Source organism: Cervus canadensis, chromosome 24 (genome assembly GCF_019320065.1).
Source record: "Cervus canadensis isolate Bull #8, Minnesota chromosome 24, ASM1932006v1, whole genome shotgun sequence".
Taxonomy (NCBI): domain Eukaryota; kingdom Metazoa; phylum Chordata; class Mammalia; order Artiodactyla; family Cervidae; genus Cervus; species Cervus canadensis.
The window spans coordinates 9,478,405-9,495,915 of record NC_057409.1 but is presented as its reverse complement, the minus strand read 5'-3'; the positions used below and the strand labels follow the sequence as shown (position 1 = coordinate 9,495,915).

Below are 17,511 nucleotides of genomic sequence, written 5' to 3'. Positions count from 1 at the left end.
GACAAGGAAATGGCAACCCACTCCAGTATTCTTGCCTGGAGAATCCCATGGACAGAGGAACCTGGCAGGCTACAGTCCATGGGGTCGCAAGAGTCAGATGTGATTTAGCGACTAAACCACCGGAGAAAGACTACCCTCAATTTGGCAGCAAGTGACAACTGTCCTTAAGATTTCTTTTTTTTCCCCCTGATAGAAAAAGAAAACACTTGGAAAATGAAAATAATAAATTTTCTATTCAAATGTATAAATATATTTTGTGTTTTTTCTTTCAGTCTATTTTTCTATACATTCAGAGGGATAGCTATAGCATTTATATATGTGGGATATATTATTGCTTTATAAGCTTTTTTCAGTTAATATATTTTCATGTAATTAGAACTAGAAAGATCTTTGAATTTTTTTTAACTTTTATATTAAAATATAACTGATTAACAATGTTGTGATAATTTCAGGTAGACAGCAAAGGGATTCAGCCATACAGATACATGTATCTATTTTCCCCCAAACTCCCCTCCCATCCAGGCCTGCCACATGATATTCAGCAGAGCTCCCTGTGCTGTACAGAAGGTCCTTGTTGAAAACTAGAAAAACCTTTTCAATGTCTACATGATAATATTCTACAGTATGGTTAAAACATTGTTTATCCAGACTCGCATGGTTAGCCTTTAAGTTGTTGCCAGTTTTTTGCTGTTATAAATAATGTTGTGATTAACATCTTTGTCTGAGTCTCTGACTTTTAACTTATGATACATAAGTCCTAGAAATAAAATTGCCAACGTTTTCTAGTTTCTGGGTTCATATTCCCAAAATGCCTCCCAGAAAAGTGCCAGCTTACATCTCACCCTGTCTGGAAGTGCTCTTCTCAGCCCCAACCTCACCTGGCAATCGGGACTTCTGAAGGGAGGGAACCATCCCTGAGTGTCTTCCAAGGGACCTTCTTGGTCATCTCTGCTAACCACTGACATTGGGCTATTCTGTGCATTTCCTGGCTCTGAATTGGGAACCTCCAACAGTCAGAAGATAGCATTTAGAAACTTTCAGAGACCACAGCTCACTGGAAAGCCTTCCAGCCCGGACAAAGAGGCTGAGGAGTGAGGTTGACACCCTAAAGCCCACAGAGCTGAAGCACAACCAGTCGCCCTCTGCTGTTGCTGAAGTAGCAAAACGCTCACCACAGTTGGCTGAGAATAGGAAGCCTGACCCCATTAGGGTCTGTGGGGAGATGAGGCTCCCATCAGGGTCTGAGAGATTTTCAATGCTTCTGACAGAGATGAGAGTGACTTCCCAGCACCACTCAGGCCCACCCTGTTTTTTGAAAGAAGTGGGGAGGCCTACCTACCTCAGAATCCTGGCGGGAAATTCCCTATCAAGCTGAGTAGCTCTCCTCTCCTTTTTCTTCTCTTGCTCCTGGTTGTTGAACCTTTTACTCAACCAGGTCTGGGCTGCTCACCTCTTCTTCCTGTCCCCTTTGAGTCCCAGATGACACAGACGTCAGTGGCATCAGGCTTGAATGAGGGTAGGAGAGAGCCATATACCTCACTTCCAACCCAGTGTCCTTCATGTCCGGCCAGCTGCACACAGCCTCAGAAGCCCGAGTTCCAAGTGACCTAAGACTGAGGGACTGTGAAGGGATAGGCTGGGGGTTTGGAGCCCAATGAGGTGAAAAATATGAGTACTGGTAAAATGCTGTGGACTAGAACACAGAAAAGTTGAAATTCTTTTCTCCCCATCCAAAACCCTGAAGCAGTTACAGAGGAGGGAGATGAGAGGGCCCTTCAAAGCCATCCCAAATAAGCAAATCTGAAGTGGTGTGCTCACTGTGCAAATACAGCTTCAAGAAATGTTCCCTAGCGCTCCCTTCACTCTGGATTGTCACCTCTGCCTGTAATTTAATCCTGGAACCTCCGTATTGCTCTGTGGGGTCACAGAAACAGCAAAGGAGGCATACTGGGACAACTCGTAAGTCACACCAGTGGTCACATCATCGATTCTGAGCTAAAAACCAGTCCCCTTTACAGTCAGACAAGGAAATTTCAGGTTAACTTTAGTCTGGAGGAAGAAAGGGGGAAAATATATCTTCCTCTTGCCTTCTCTTTTAACAAATATTTATTGGATACCATAATCTGATGTATTTTTAAACACTGTACCTAGCCACAGATTGAAGACTGTGTGTTTTCAGAGTCTGGGGTTTCTTCTTTTATCTCTAGGCAAAATCTCTATATTTCTCAGGAATTCCTGGGCAGTCCAGTGGTTAGGACTCAGAGCTTTCATTGCCAGCAGACCCAGGTTCAATCCCCAGTTGAGGAAAACTAAGATCTTGCAAGCCACGGCCAAAAAAAAGGAGTTAAAAATGTTCAGAGAGCAGTAAGGGGAAGATTGGGTGGAGATGAGAGATGAATCAGCCCTCTGACAACCCCAGGGCGATATACCTGTCTGCTGCCCCCACAGACATTCCTGGCTCCTGACTCAGTGGGTAGGTGGGGCTAGGGGGGGTTGTGAGAGGAGGGGGACTTACCCCTGCAGAACCCTGCCTTCCTCAACCCTGCTCCTCCTACACACAGCAGGGCTGGGGGTGAAGACCCTAAGAACAGGGTGAAGAATTGAAAAGGAGCAGAAGATGTAACCAGGTTAAGGAAACCTTAATTTGAACAAGCCAGGAAATTGGTCCACTACCCATTTTTTTCTCATTTAAAACAACTCCTTTCTGTCGGGCCCTGGGGTGGCTTTGGATTAAGTAGAGTAAGAAGCCTCTCTTGATTCTTAGAAAGTCCAAGATAGGAGCAGGACAGCATAGCATAAGTTCAAATGTATTTTTAACTCATGAAACTCCCAATATACAAAAAAGGCATATGTGTGGCTATTTTAGCCAAAGTGTGGGGAAACTGGGGAACCCCTGACCACTGGGCCCCTGCCCTGTGGCAGCTTCTGGGGAGACCTCTGAACAAAGTTTGAAAATAGCTGTTGTGGTTGAAAAATCATGAGCCTTGGAGTTGAACCTGTTCTACTCCCCGAGCACGTAAGTCATGTGTAACCTTGATTATTAGGTTATTTAGCTGCTCTGAGCTTCAGTCTCTTCATAAACAAAACAAAGGAGGTAATATGTGAGGATTAAGGTATGAAACTGCCTGGCATATAGCAGTCATACTGTGTGCTCTTACAGCTGTATTCTGTACTCTAGGAAGAAGCAGGAATAGGGACTTTTGGTCAGAAGAGCAATCTTGGTGCGAGCATCTGAAATTAAGTTTTTCCAAAAAGGCACTGGACACTTGTAAGTTTGTGTGTGAGTCTCGTGCCTTTCTGCCTTTTTGGAAGGAGCCACAGTGGCCCGCCTGACCCCAATGCCTTGGCCTTCCTAGGGTGCCTGTTTAGTCCTGATAAAGTACCTTAACCCCTACGCCTTGCTTCCCATCACCTACTCCTGTGATTGACAGAGCCAGTTTGAACTTTGCTCTCTGAAGTAACTACATGTAAGACAAAGAAGAGTAGATACCTTCTCGAGAAATCTTAGGTTGCAAATTTTCCCCATACAAGGCAAATTCTTGGCAGAGGAAGATCTTTGTAAACCCTGGGTCTCTGTTTCCTGGGGGATTTTCCAGCAATGCAGAAAGGATAGGACTCTGTTTACTTGACTCTTGGTGAGCCCAATCTCTGTCTACTCAGCCTGCTTTATCCCAGAACTCGTTGTATTTCCATTTCCACAATAGAGGACCTGGTACTAACCTGGTTTCCAGGCATTTGGAAGGATGATTTTTAAACTAAGTTTTGGAAAAAAAAATAAAATAAAACTAAGTTTTGAACTCCTTCCGGTACACAAAACCTTGCTGGAGACTCTGGGGGAAGAAAGGAGGAATAATGGGACAACGTTACCATTTTAAGGGAGCTCTCTGGGGAGTTAAAAAAATAAACCCAGGACATAATTGCAAAGCTACAGGTAGAACCAAATAGATATGAAACCATGGCTGAATAAATATACCTAAGAAGTGAAAAGAGTTGATAGACTAGGTAGCATAGCCAAAGCTCGGTATGTGTTAAAGGGAAAGGAATGGTGGCTATTCATTTTTTGACCTGAAAATGGCTTTGAAATTTGGAAAAGTTTAGAAGAAAGTGCTCAAGTGGAGAGGATGATGAGAAAAGAAGAGTGGCCATCATGAAATTTCCATTGGAACTTTGCATTCTTACCGACTTTGCCTCTGGGACTGTTTTTTTTTTTTTTAATTGAGCATAATTCACAGATCATAAAATTTACTACAAAGTTCACAGTTCAGTGTTGTTTTTTTCCCCCATATATTCACAAAATTGTGTGACCATCATGTTGCATTTTCAGTCATTCAGTCTTTTCTGACTCCTTGCTACCCTATGGACTGTAGCCTGCCAGACTCCTCTGTCCGTGGAATTTCCCAGGCAAGAATAGTGGAATGGGTTGCCATTTCCTACTCCATCACCACTATTTAAATCCAAGAAGATTTTTATCACCCTAAGAGAAATTCCATACCCACTAGCAGCAGAACTGAAAAAAAATAATTTTTTAAAAAAGTTTACTGAAGTACAGTTGATATACAGTGTTGGGTTGTATAGAACTGAAAAATTTTAAATGTCAAATTTAGGCCAGGAAAAGATGACCAGAAAGGCTCACTAAGGCCCCACCCTGAGTAACCTTAAGAAAGCTTTAGATAGAAAGTTCTGGGACCCAATTCAGAAGCTGGTGCCTAAGGCAGCTCACAGCTAGCTGTCTGATTTGGTGCTATTCCAAACCATAGCATCTGCTTTTAAAATCTGTCAACACCAACACACTACCTTAGAGGGCAACCATGGGTGGTGTAAAGGGAGTAGGCAAAAGCCAAATGCCGAGAAAAGAATTTGCTTTCCCAGGACCTACCTCATTAAGAGAAAGTCACCAGACCTGTCTGGTAAGAGAAACCAGGTCACTTCCAAAGCTAAGGGGAAGTCACCTGTTCTTTCCCAGAGTCTTTGACCGGTTTGAAACCTTAACACCGAATACCCCTCTGAAAAGAGAAGACAAGGGACCCAGAAAGCATCTGAGTGGTCCTGCCAGCTTCCCCTGAAGAATTAATAGTTCTGATAAGAGCCTTTTAGTCCATGAGTGTGATCAAACTTGGACTCTGGGGAACCTGATGAGGCTGGACTCAGTTCCCCCAATATTATCAGGTGAAAGACTGACCACTTGATGTCAGGCCAGTATTCTCAGGTGATGCAGTGATCAGGCAGGTTGACTTTGGCAGTAAAGCTGATTCTCAGGACTGGGCCAGATTATTCTGCTTTTGGCACAGAAATGCTAGATAAATCCTGGACTACTGATGCTGGAAGGATTAATAATAGGTAACATGCATTAAATATGTATGATGGGCTACTTTACACGCATTTATTTTTCTCAAACTTCACAGCACCTTTTAAGAGGAAGGTACTGTTTTTTAATCCTCACTTCACAAATGAGGACAAAAGGTAAGCATAGTTAAGAACCCTGGCCAAAGCAGGCTTGGAGTCAAACTAAAAAGCCATTAGTTCAAGCCCCTTGTGATACAGAAGGAGAAACTGAGGCCCGAGGGGGTTAATGACTTTTCCAAGGTTGGTGGCTCAGTCGGTAAAGAATCCGCCTGTAAATGCGGGAGACCTGGCTTACATCCCTGGGTTGGGAAAATCCTCTGGAGGAGGGCATGGCAACCCACTCCGAGAATCCCCACGGCTAGAGGAGCCTGGCAGGCCGCAGTCCATGGGGTCGCAGAGTCGGGCACGACTGAGCGACCAAGCACATAGCACAAGGTTGCAAAGCCAGTGAGGGTCACATCCAAGCCTCATGGCCACCAGGTCAGGGCTTCTTGGGCTCTAGAGTGCGATGGAGACACCTTGGTGGCCTTTTTCCAGCCCATATTGCCAGCCAGGCCAGGCCCAGGCACCGCCGGTTGAGCGGATGACTCAGAGGGCGGGGACTGCTTTTCCCGCACCACCCCGCCCCGTCCCGCTGCTCTGAGGATGTAGAGCTCTCGGGTCGGGCGGGTGGCGACTCGTCCGAGTGAAACCAGGAAAGCTCCGCCCCTGGCACTCAGCGGGTGACGGGGGCCTCTTCCCCCAGCTGCGCGTCCCGGCGCCTGCAGGGCCCGGCTGGCGATGGGAAGACGCGCCCAGTGCGTTCCGCCGCTCCTTCTCCTATTGGTCAGTCTGGCCCTGGGGGCGGTACCCTGGGCAGCTCCTTCTCGTGATTGGATGACATCAGCCTAGGGCCCGCCTCTGGCCTCAGGCTGTGAAGGCGGGTAGTCACTAGGCGGCAGCAGGCCAAGGAGCGTAGCTGCTGCCAGCTGAGTTGCGGAGGCAGTGGGCTTGGCCCACCACGGCTGAACCCGCTCCCCGCGGCCCTTCCCACTCAAGTTGTGCCTCTTCGTCAACGGCCCGTTTTATTTTGTCCCCATCTCCGAACGCTGGAAGGCGGTCTTCTCCTCAGACCTGAGCTTTTAATGGCGGCGTCATACTAGGCCCCTGGTGATACTTCCCTCCGCTCAGATCTGATGGGACTCTTCCCCGCTTTCAGGTCTGAGGTGCTGAGTGCCGCTTACTGCAGCGTACCCCTCCGACCTCACACCTGAGACTGTCCCCTCACACCTGAGCGCTTCAACCTCCCACCCCGCGTTCCTGGCAGAGGAGTCTCCAAGCCGCCTTTGCGCTGCTCACCCGACCCTCCCGGGATCGGACCAGTTTGAGGGGACCAGACCAGACCCTGATGGAGAGAGCTGGATCCCCAGCCTCTCTCCTGGCTCAGAGTCTTGCTTGCAGGTCACTGAGCCAGCCCCGTGAAGTGAAGGTCAGGGTCTCTGTAACTGACACACCAATCCCTGTCCCACCCTTCCGCAATAACTGAAAAAGACAGGCGGAGTGTCACAGGGCAACTTTATTCAGAGGAAACATGGTCACACCCAGCAGACATGCTTTCCCTCTCATCCTGGGTCTTGGTTGCTGCACACACACACACACACGCACAGGCACACACACACACTTTCATCACCAACTTCTGCCACACAGTTCAGTTTTCAGCTCCAAAGATGGGACACTCCTCAATTCCTAAGATCCATAGGTAGCAGGGGCAGGAGGGGATTGGAGTGGGGAGGAAGTGGTCAGGTTCGGGGTGGGGGGCGGTGTGGGGTGGGGGTCGGGGGTGGAGACAGAGAGCAGGGCTGGATGGGATGACCAGTGGCCAGGAGCACCTGACGGCTGCAGGAAGCGTGGAATCCTCTGGCTTCAGGGGGCCTCGGCTCCACTGGTTCCTCTCTATGGAGCCTGTCTGAGCTGGGCCAGAGCTTTTGGGGAGAAGGGTCGGGCCTCCCACCCCATACAAGTCCTCTCTGCCGGGAGTGGGGGACTGGAGCGGGCAGGGCAGGGCAGGGCGCGCAGCGGGCGCGGCTCAGCTCTGGGGCTCCTCGGGAGCCTCGCCCCCTTCTTCCCCGGCGTTGTCGGCCGTCCACAGCGTCAGGTTGTCTCGCAACAGCTGCATGATGAGAGTGCTGTCTTTGTAGGAGTCCTCGCTGAGGGTGTGCAGGTCGGCCATGGCCTCGTCGAAGGTGGTCTTGGCCAGCGAGATGGCCTCCTCGGGGCTGTTGGCGATCTCATAGTGGAAGACGGAAAAGTTCAGGGCCAGGCCCAGGCGGATGGGGTTGGTGGGCGGCATCTCCTTCTTGCTGATGTCCATGGCCTCCTGGTAGGCCGACCGGGCTGAGTCGATGATGCGCTTCTTGTCGTCGCCAGTGGCCACTTCGGCCAGGTAGCGGTAGTAGTCGCCCTTCATTTTCAGGTAGAAGACCCGACTTTCGGCATCACCAGCCTCCTTGATGAGGTGGGTGTCCAGCAAGCCCAGCACAGTGTCGCACACGCCCCGGAGCTCCGTCTCTACCTTCTCCCGGTACTCTTGCACCTCCGGGCCCTTCTCTTCCGAGCTTTCTTCATTGCTCTTTTGCTCGATACTGGACAGGACCCTCCACGCCGCCCGCTGGCCACCCACCACGTTCTTGTAGGCCACTGAGAGCAGGTTGCGCTCTTCGCAGGATAGCTCCTCACCCTTTTCCACGGCGCTCTTCATGAAAGCTGCCATGTCTTCATAGCGTTCGGCCTGCTCGGCCAACTTGGCCTTCTGGATCAGACTGGCTCTCTCCATGGCTCAGGGGACAGGCAAACAGGCAGGCGGCGGGCTAACTGGCTGCCTCGGAACCAAGGCCGGGTTATGTGCCTCTCCTGCTCTCTGCCCGCCTTTTGGCTGGAAAGCCAGGCCCAGAGAAGGGTGGGAGGGGCAGAGGGCGGGGCTAGGGCCCTGGACCTGCCTCCCTCTCCTCTTCGGCCCCACACCCTTTCCGGCTCTTCCTTAAAGGTAAAAGGGCTGGGATGGGGGGTAGGGGGGCGGGGGCCGGGGGTGAGTCATCGGGACTGTCAGCGGGAGAGATTTGGGCGTTGGCCTCACCTGCACCGACACCTTTCCAGGCCCCAGGCTGCCCCCTCAGGTTCAGGGCTTCTATTACATGCCTACCGTAGGTAGCTGTCCCAGTTTCTCAAATCAGATCCTCCTTCACCGTGTTCTTCCAGGGGTTGAGGATGGCTTCAGCTACCTGGCCGCCATGGGTCTAGGCGCCCGTAAAGCCAGGTGCAGGAGGATGGGGTTCCCAGTCCTGCCAGGTATGTTTCCCCCATTGGTTCAGGTGAGATAACTGTTTATAGATAGGGCGGTAGTTTCCTAAGCGCCTTCATACCCATGATCTAACTTATTCTAACCTATGCTATGTCGATGAGAAATGGGCAGGTCTATGACTACTACTCCCACTGGAGAGATGGGAACACTAAGGCTCAGAGAGAGATGAGAATTGCTCAGTCACACAGCTACTAAATTTGGCTTTGCTCCCATCAAGTCTTTTGACCTTTGAGTTCCAGACTATTTAAAAGTGACACGCAGGTTTCTTCTGGAGTCTGCCTGAAATGTTCTACCCCCCACCCCTCACTCCTCCTCAGGGTCCTGTCCCCTCTGAGCTCCCAGAATGCACAAGTGGCAGCTTCCAGGGTGCCACTTAATGAGGTGTTTAACGAGCGGCCTCTGACGCTGTGGCCCAGCCTTTGTAATTAGTCACCCAGTAGGTTTTTTGGATACCTTCCCCATCACAGCACAATTTTCCCTTTCATGTTGGTGGCCTGTTGCCACTTGTCTGAAGACTTACCCTCTGGCTGTCCACACCAGGTCACCTGCCCCCTCTGTCTGCCGTCATGTGTCAGTGGGGCGCACAGAGGGTGGGGACCCAGCTCACTGGCTGTTCCACTTTCCTGCCTAACTCAGCCCCGCCCTCTGTCAGGGGGCAGGGATGCAGGCCACCTGGGTGCCCTGCCCAGCTGGGTACCAGGAGGGTGGGAAATGCTAGCAACTGGGGAAAAAGACAGGACCGAGAAGATGGAGGTGGCTGTAACACATGTCATTTCGTTTTATGGGGCAGCAGTCCCAGCTGAGTGCTGCCTTCCCCCCACCTCCCAGCTGAGTGAGCCTGCCTCTCAGAAGTTTCCCTGCCCCTTCCCTCTGACCACGACCCCACTTCTGATTCCTGGCAGAAGCCTCAGAGATGGAGACTTCTCTGTTGCCAATCTTCTGTCCCTGTTCACTGAGACCCTCTCTCCGTGTCAGTTGAAATTTTCACCTAAAGGTGTTGGCATTGCACCTAGGAGGGTGGGTTCCTGCTTGTCTGCTCTACCTCTAGCCAAAGCTCAGATGGGGCTTGGGGCGGGGCTCCTCTCTCTGGGATCCAGCCAGTTTAATGCTTGAACCAGGACTATTTCACAAGCCTGTCCCTCTCCAGTTCCTCTTGGTGTCTGAACACCCACCCTCTCCTCCTGGAGGGAGGCTTAGGCCAGAACTCTGAGGCCCAGAGATGAGATCTGCTTCTTATGAAGGAAAAGTAGGGACGTGTCTGAGCTGATGCCATGTTTTCCAAGGAAGCAAGCAGAAGGGATTTTAGGCTTGCCATCCTGAAGGCTTTGCCTAAATCAGCTCACTGACACAGAAAACAATGAAAAAGAAACATATCGGAATACCAGTTTACAGTGTATGTTTAGGTAGTAGGAGTCTAAGTGGGTTTTTCTTTTTCCTTTGATTTTCCTAGTATCTTCAGGTTATCAATGGTGAATGTGTATTATTTTTCTATCACAGAACAGCCTACAATCTTGGAATCAGACTGCCTGGGTTCAGTTCTTACAAGCTGCTGTGGCTTTGGGTAAATGACTTGGCCTCTATGAGCCTCAATTTTCCTGAATAAAAATGGGGCTTATTGTGAGGATTAAATGAGTTGATGGAAAGCACTTAGCAGAGTGGATGGTAACTATTAATATCATGTGAAAAGAAAACCGAGCCTCATTATTATAAACATGCACACTCGAAGCATTAATATGGAGCGGGTTTCTATGGAATAAGGAAGGGCCCCAAACCAAGTCTCAACCAAAGGCCAGACCCTGCCCAACTGGAGAGATGAATGAATGGTCAGAGGCAGTCTGACAGCACTACCTCCACCCTCTCCAGCTCACACATTCCTCTGGCCTCCACAGGCCTTGGGCCCTCGAGGACCTTCCCTGGTACTAGTCATCCAGCCCGGGCTTTCCCAGGTCCTGGAGGAAAGCTGGAGATTCCAGAACATTAGAAACCCGGAGGGCAGGGCCTGGTAGGCCTAGGAATTTTGCAGATGTTTCTGTCTCAAGGCAGGAAGACTTCTCTTCCTACCACTCATGCCAGAGACCTGGTGGTGGTGGTTCACACCACAAGCTCCATGCCCTCAGCACAGTGCTGGGCAGGGGAAAGGAAGCCTTGTCACTCCTTCCCCTCCCCTGCTGAAGCTCAGGGGTGAATTTTGGAGCCAGGCTACCTAACACCTCCTGCCCGCTCTGGCCTGTCAGTCCTGACTCAGTTCCTGTCTCAGGCACCTCCCTTTGCCTCCAGGCCTCCCTTTCCCAAGTCCGGAGCCCAGGCAGGCAGGACGCAGCAGGCCCTGACAAGGCATGGAGTTCCACTGTCAGCTGCCTGAGTCAGCAGGGCAGGAATGGGGTCTGCAGCTCAAAGGGGGTTTCCTCATCCCACCTGCTACCTCCCCATCCTCCCATAGAGCATCCTTCCTACCAGCAGGATCAAAGCCTCTCATCCCACAGACAACCACTCCTTCTTAACTGGTAATAACAGGCTTTGAAGGGTTGTGGCATAGAGAAGGCACCAACCAGTTGCTATCTACCTCCACTGAGAACAAGGACAGGGCTCTGATTGCAGCAGGAGGGATGCTGGTTAGACTTCAGAGTGAACTTCCTAGGAAATTTTTTTCAGTCTTGGAATGATCAAATTAATCAGGTAACTAGAGGAAACTAAAGTGAAAGAAAGTGAAAGTGAAGTTGCTCAGTCGTGTCCAACTCTTTGCGACCCCATGGACTGTAGCCTACCAGGCTCCTATGTCCATGGGATTCTCCAGGCAAGAATACTGGAGTGGGTTGCCATTTCCTTCTCCAGAGGATCTTCCCAACCCAGGGGATTGAACCAGGGTCTCCTGCATTGTAGGCAGACACTTCAGAGGAAACGAAGGGCTTCCCTTATAGCTCAGTCAGTAAAGAATCTGCCTGCAATGCAGGAGACCTGGTTCGATTCTTGGGTCAGGAAGATGCCCTGGAGAAGGAAATGGCAACCTAGTCCAGCATTCTTGCCTGGAGAATCCCATGGACAGAGGAGCTGACAGGCTATAGTCCATAGGGTCGCAAGAGTTGGACACGACTTAGCGACTAGAGAGACAGAGAGGAAACTATGGTGCCTTCTCCCATGGTTAGTTGTGAACAAGAGTTCAGTTAGAGCTCATTCCACTAGTTGGCTGTCTTTGGGAGAAATATTAGATCACTTTTAAATGACTCAGCTACCTGAGCCTTTTTTCCTCAAGGCACTGCTGTTTAAAGTACCCTACGTCTCCTCGGCCATTCCAGTTTAGGACACAGTGTGGAATTACTGGAAAGAGAATGGAATGAAAAAAAAGAGAGAATGGAATGAGGTCTGGGTGTGGAACTGCATCCCAGCTCCATTATAAGGCCTTGAGCAGGTCCCTTCCGGTCTTTTGGCCTCAGTTTCCCCATCAGTTCAAGGAGGCCAACACAGATCATCACTCAGCCCCTGCTATCTCTGAATGACATTCTCTGATATTAAGGTTTCTTCTCTGAGATCCCCTCCTTCCACAGCAGCCATCTTCATTCCTTGGGTGGTACAGAAAAAGTCTAAGATTGGAGGAGACGTGAGCAGGTGCAGATCTTGGATTTATCAGCTGCGAGACCCTGGCAATTCCTAAAAAGGCTGTCATCACCTTCTTCACAGGTTTAGGCGAGAGAATGGGTCAGTGCATGTATTCTGATGTGGGGTGTCAGCTGGGGAAAGGCAAGATTCCATTAATACCCTGGGCTGGGCTCAGTTCAGGGTGTGACAGCCCCAGACTGGAGTTAAACCCGCTGCCCCGGCCTGGACTGGGACCTCTCCAAGTTCAGAGGTCAGCTAAGACTTGAAGGTCTCTGGAACTGAGACCAGGAGTTCTAGAGGGGCAGAGTGAAGACAACCCTAGCCGCTCTGCCTGTGTCCCCTCTGGCTTCATTGTGCCTCTTTTTAAAAATCTCTAGAATGGCTCTGACCAGCTGACTAGGCCAGCATTGAGGATAAGCCAGATGTTCTCCTGCAGATTCATCACAGGCCCCAGCCCTGGATCCCAAATAAAGGTGGTACCAGACACTCAAAGGTATGGCAAGAAGAGGGAGATCTTTATTTTGGTTAAAAAAGGTACAGGACAGTAGACCAGCAGCCCCTGCCCCCACCCCGCCATGGGCTCAGCAGATTCCCGAGGCCCACCTGGTTGCCTTCAGTTCCTCTGAAGAGCTCGGGACTGTCAGCACTACCCTCGGTGCCTGAAGCAAAGGGGGACAGCGTCCTCCTTGCGTCCTACCCGCTGGGTGGGGGGGGCGCAGGGGGGCCCGTGGGAACAGTGTCAAACCAGCTGTGCTCAGAACAGTCACCAAACTTGTTCAGCAGCGTCATCAACACCCCAGACGGCTCCTGAAGAAACCTGCTTGGCTAGACTAGAGCTCTGCCTGGTCCTGGGGGTGGGCAGGCTGTAAGGCAAGATTCCTAGAGTCTTGACTTCTGACAGATCTGGGGAAGGGGAAGGAAGGTGGAGGAGGGGAGGGCGAGTTTCAGCAGAGTCTGACATCATTGTGCTGACAGCTGCTTTCTGACCTTCTACACTCTGGCCGCGTGGAGTGGGAGCGGGGGCAGAGAGGCCAACCCCTGCCTCCTCTGCAGGGGGAGGGGGGCGCCCTAGAGAGGATACATGTGGGGCAGGCTTGGGGGCAGACCCTGTAGGCACAGACGGTGGCAGACGGGCCACGGGTTAGGCAGGTGGAGGTGCTGGGGGCCTGGCTCCCCCCAGGCCGCTCCTGGAGAGGCAGAGAGCAGCGGTCCTCAGGAGGTCCTTAAGCCCCCGCACACACTGGAGATCCCAGGCAGGACAGCAAAGGAGGAGAAGAGAGAGGGTTAGCATGATGGGGAGGAGTGAGGAGGCCGGCGGGGAGCGGGGGGGGCGGGGGGGGGGCAGGGGGCGGCCACAGCACCTGTGTCTTCCCCACAGAAGGGCCGAGGCTCAGGCAGCAGGCAACCAAGCAGGAGAGAAAACGGGCAGGTGAGAGAAAAAGCTCAGCAGGACAGAAAGCCAGGACACAGAGTTAGTGACCGAGGGCCCCTGCGCACCAGGACGCCGAGAGCAGGCCCCAGCGCCTCAGGGCAGGTGCGCCATCCTCTCCCAACCTCGCCCTTCACCTCCTGCTCCAGCTGGAGAGCTGCTCTGCGTGAAGCCACTTCCTCCGTCCAGGGTGGGGCCGGCTCTAGCCCTGCGCCCACGCCCCGGCCCTTCCGCTGATGGGGGGGGAGTCCTGAGGGCCCTACCACCGCCAGCACACACACTGCACCACACACCAGACAGATGAATGGGCCCCGTGGGGGCGGCGAGGCATGCGATGAGGATGGTATGGTGTGTGAGGGGAGCGGGCAGTGCTGCTGGCCGATGGGGGAGATACAGTCTTACCAGCTAACCCTCTGCAAAGAGGCCTGTTAGCTCCCCTCAGGCTGTGCAGGAGATGGCAAAATCCTGACAGGTGTCCTCCTGGGGGAGATACCAGAGAGGTGGGCCAGGGTTACGAGCTGTCTGGTTGGGCCCTGCTGCCCAGGCCGGGGTGGGGGGCCAGGGAGGCTCTGGCTCTCAAACTGCAATCTACTTCTTTACAAACATTTTCTTAGCTAAGCAGTCACTGGAGGTCAGAGTGGAAAGACAGAAAAGAAAGAACTTAGGGATCGCAAGTCCCCAGGGCCGGGGAAAGTAGAGGGGATGGAGAGGGGACAGGATGGCCTTTTCTTCCCTGCCTTCGGGGGCCTAGCTATAGCCCTCTGTGCTCGGCCTCCAGCAAACAGACTCCAGCCAGGAGAGAACTTTAGCTGGATCACTGGGCTGTCTGCCCTATTTCTGTCTCCCCAGGCATCACCAACTGGATGGACGTGAGTTTGAGTAAGCTCCGGGAGCTGGTGATGAACAGGGAAGCCTGGTGTGCTGCCGTCCATGGGGTTGCAAAGAGTCGGACACGACTGAGCTACCGAACTGAAGAGGAAAGACCACGTTTGGCTGAAAGAACAGAGGGCTGCCAGTTGGGGCCTCAGCAAAGAAAGAGCAAACAAAAACCAAACCAAAGCAAATCAATTCTTAAAAACAAAAATTTTATTACAAGCAGGAACAAAGAATACTGGCTTAAATAAAAGGCAGGTAGGAGTCCCCTCCTCTAGCCAGCTTCCTCCCCACCCCTCACTCCCACTTCAGCAGGGAGGGCCCAAGGGCCCTGAGGCTGGGGCGAAGTGGTTTCTCCCAGAGGGGACTTCGGGTGGTTGCGACTTCTCAGCTGCCTGTGACCCACCAGCCTCTGCAGCAAGGAAGGACAAGGTGCGGGGACTTCCTATGTCCTTTTCAGCCCTCTTAGAGGGCCAAGGAGGGGGACAGAGGGACAATTTCCTATCTATTTTGACAAGAAACTATCGCTCCCAGGAGAGGAGGGCCATCCTCTAAGTTTCTGGCCCAGATTTAGGCCAACCTTCACTCATTTCAGCCCACCCTGGTCCTTCCCGGAGGGAGGTCCTCAGTTGGCCATGCTCTAGCCCCTGGCGCTGGGTCCCATAGTCAAGATCCCGGAGGAGGGGGTGTGGCAAGGCAGCCACTCCCCACAGCCATTACCCCATCCACCTGACCAGGCCCCAGCCTGTCTGGGCAGGTCCCAGCTGGAAGCCTGACCTGGGGGCTGGGTGGCTGAGTCCCAGCCACTGTTTGAGGTCCTTGGAGGAGGGCAAGAAGGATGGGCTGGGCTGCAGCAGGAGCCCAGGGGTCTCCTGTGACCAACGCACACACTCCCCGTCCCCAGGGCTCAGGCTGCTCCTGCTGCTGCCACCACCGGCTGGCACCCAAGGGCGATGGCGGAGAGTGAGGCAACCCAGGGGGTGCGGGAGCCAGTCACATTCATACCAGAGCACACACGCGCGCGCACACACACACTCACTCACAGCCAGAAGGTCTCTTGTAATAAACTTATTAAAACCAAGGTGCCTTCTGATAACCCTTCACCTGGCACTACATAGATAGCAATGTGGCTGACTTTTTTTTTTCTTCCATAAAAAAATGCTATGTAGAAAAAAGGTCTATAAAATTGTGCAAAATACCCAGCATTAATAAACCCGTTTCAAGTATTGCCAGCATGAGTAAAACCTGCCCATCCCCAGACCTGACCTGGGAGAGAGGTGGGCTGGGGGGGCCAGGCTGGGCCCTTGGAGAACCCTCCGTGGGCAGAGGGGGGTGAGGCGCCCCCTTCCTAGTCTGCTGCCCAGGAATCATGCAGGAGCTGAGGTCTCGGGTGCCTGGCTGGCTGATTTGGCTTCCTCTGACGCAGGCTGCTCCCCCCACTCACCCCCAACTCTGCCCTCTCTACCTGGAGCCCCAGCTCTAGTCTACTGGCCGACTCCATACAAAAACAAAAACGGAAGAACGAACGATGGCTATCCCAGAAGGAAGGGGCCCAGACGCCCAAGCAGCCCCCAGAGGCATCCTCTCTGACAGTCTGCTGTCCAGAGCCGACTTCTCCTGGGTCCGGCTTCACCCCTCGGACCCCGGCTCAGCAGGGCCCAGCAGCTGCCCTACCCAGGAGGCGTCACACTCAGTCCGCAGCCTCACACACAGGGCACAGCTGGGCAGAGGCCTGGCGTGGTCCGCTGGGCGGCCTCAGGGGCCCTGGCCTCTCTCTCCTGTCACTCCTGCCACTGACCAGCTGGGGGAATTTAGGGCCCCCGGCCGTGTAAACCTGGTCTGGGGAGCAGAGGGTACAGCCATGGCACAGTGTGGGGAAAGCCACGCAGGGTGGGAAATAAATACGAAAAGACTCAAGCAGTCTTGGGCGGCTCTGCTTCCCTTCGGGTGGAATGGGGAGGAGGTCCTGGCAGGTGTGGAGGGTGGCAGGTGAGTGCGGAGGGGCAGACAGGCCAGCAGGTGGCAAGTACTGAGCCCGGTTCATGGGAGGCTTCCTACCATGCTGGCATCGGGCTTGGCTCCGCAGGCTGGCTCGTCGCTTCTGATGGGCGAGGGCAACACGGTGTCGGACTGCACAAATCCCCTCCGGTCAATCAGGCTTCCAAAAGACAAGGAGGGGGACACGTGAGGGCCCTGCCTGACACCGCAGCTCGAGGCCAGGGAATGGATGGCTGGGTCCATCTCCCAGACGAGGCAAGACCCAGCCCTAGAAAGGCTGCTCAAGTTGGCGGCTCGAGACCCTTCCTTTCTGGAAGGGTCCTCTCCCTACTCTGGATACCTGGCTTTGGGCCACAGAATTTATCCACCATTAATTCAGACTGTCTGGCTTTCTGTTGGGCTCCCAAGCTGCAGGTGAGAAGAGCAAGGACGAAAGGGCATTGGGAGATCCTGCAATTCCTACTATCCTTTCCCCAGGGGCAGGATGGGTGACAGGCAAATCGGATATTGGGCAGGAGGAGGTGGGGAGGGTGTGGGGAAATCTTACCCCACCCCCACCCCGCTCCCACAGCATCCAACTGAACTCCCGATCTGGACATCTGGCGCCCCCTGGTGTCCGGACAGATGGGGCGTTTCCCGGCAGAGCTGAGCCACCAGGAGGAAGATAAGGCTCCACCCAGTCCAGGCATCAGCAGCGGATGGCAGAGTCCCTCAAGGTAGACACAACATTCATTGTGGTTATCCCTGGGGAGTAAGATTACGTGTGATATCTAACACTCTTTCTAATGTTTTGTACTTAATTTTTTCTACAATGAGCACACAGGAGTACAAATTACAACTCTACAGAATTCCTTTCTGCGACAAGTGCCCTGAATGCATACAGCAGAGGATGACAGCCGGAGGGCATCTTTGGTGTGGGGAGGTCAGTGATTCCAGA

General features: G+C 52.7%; 2 protein-coding genes and 1 long non-coding RNA gene across 6 annotated transcripts in view; 1 reads left to right on the top strand and 2 right to left on the bottom strand.

The window, feature by feature from the left end:
* Positions 1-6,880: 6,880 nt before the first annotated feature.
* SFN (stratifin) lies at positions 6,881-8,249 on the bottom strand. Its single transcript, XM_043445027.1, has one exon. It carries the CDS (start codon positions 8,153-8,155, stop codon positions 7,409-7,411), a length of 747 nt encoding a protein of 248 aa, XP_043300962.1. The 5' UTR covers positions 8,156-8,249; the 3' UTR covers positions 6,881-7,408.
* Positions 8,250-8,251: 2 nt separating this feature from the next.
* Positions 8,252-15,802, top strand: LOC122426261. Its single transcript, XR_006265135.1, has 3 exons — positions 8,252-8,667; positions 12,652-12,767; positions 14,553-15,802. It is a non-coding gene; the product is annotated as an uncharacterized LOC122426261 (long non-coding RNA).
* Positions 12,769-17,511, bottom strand: part of ZDHHC18 (zinc finger DHHC-type palmitoyltransferase 18) — a 28,689-nt gene continuing 23,946 nt past the window's right edge. Inside the window, exons 8-10 of one of the 4 annotated variants that reach the window (XM_043445025.1) lie at positions 16,635-16,734; positions 14,106-14,183; positions 12,769-13,514 (exon numbers count right to left, since the gene is read on the bottom strand). In XM_043445025.1, coding sequence (XP_043300960.1) covers positions 14,142-14,183; positions 16,635-16,734 — 142 coding nt within the window. In that variant the 3' untranslated portion in view covers positions 12,769-13,514; positions 14,106-14,141. Of the gene's footprint in view, positions 13,515-14,105; positions 14,184-14,771; positions 16,735-17,511 lie in introns of those variants that run through there. The other 3 variants (XM_043445024.1, XM_043445023.1, XM_043445026.1) reach the window with 3 other exon arrangements.

Coding starts and splice junctions, on each gene's coding strand:
- SFN (XM_043445027.1), bottom strand. CDS start 8,155: ATGGAGAGAGCCAGTCTGATCCAGAAGGCCAAGTTGGCCGAGCAGGCC.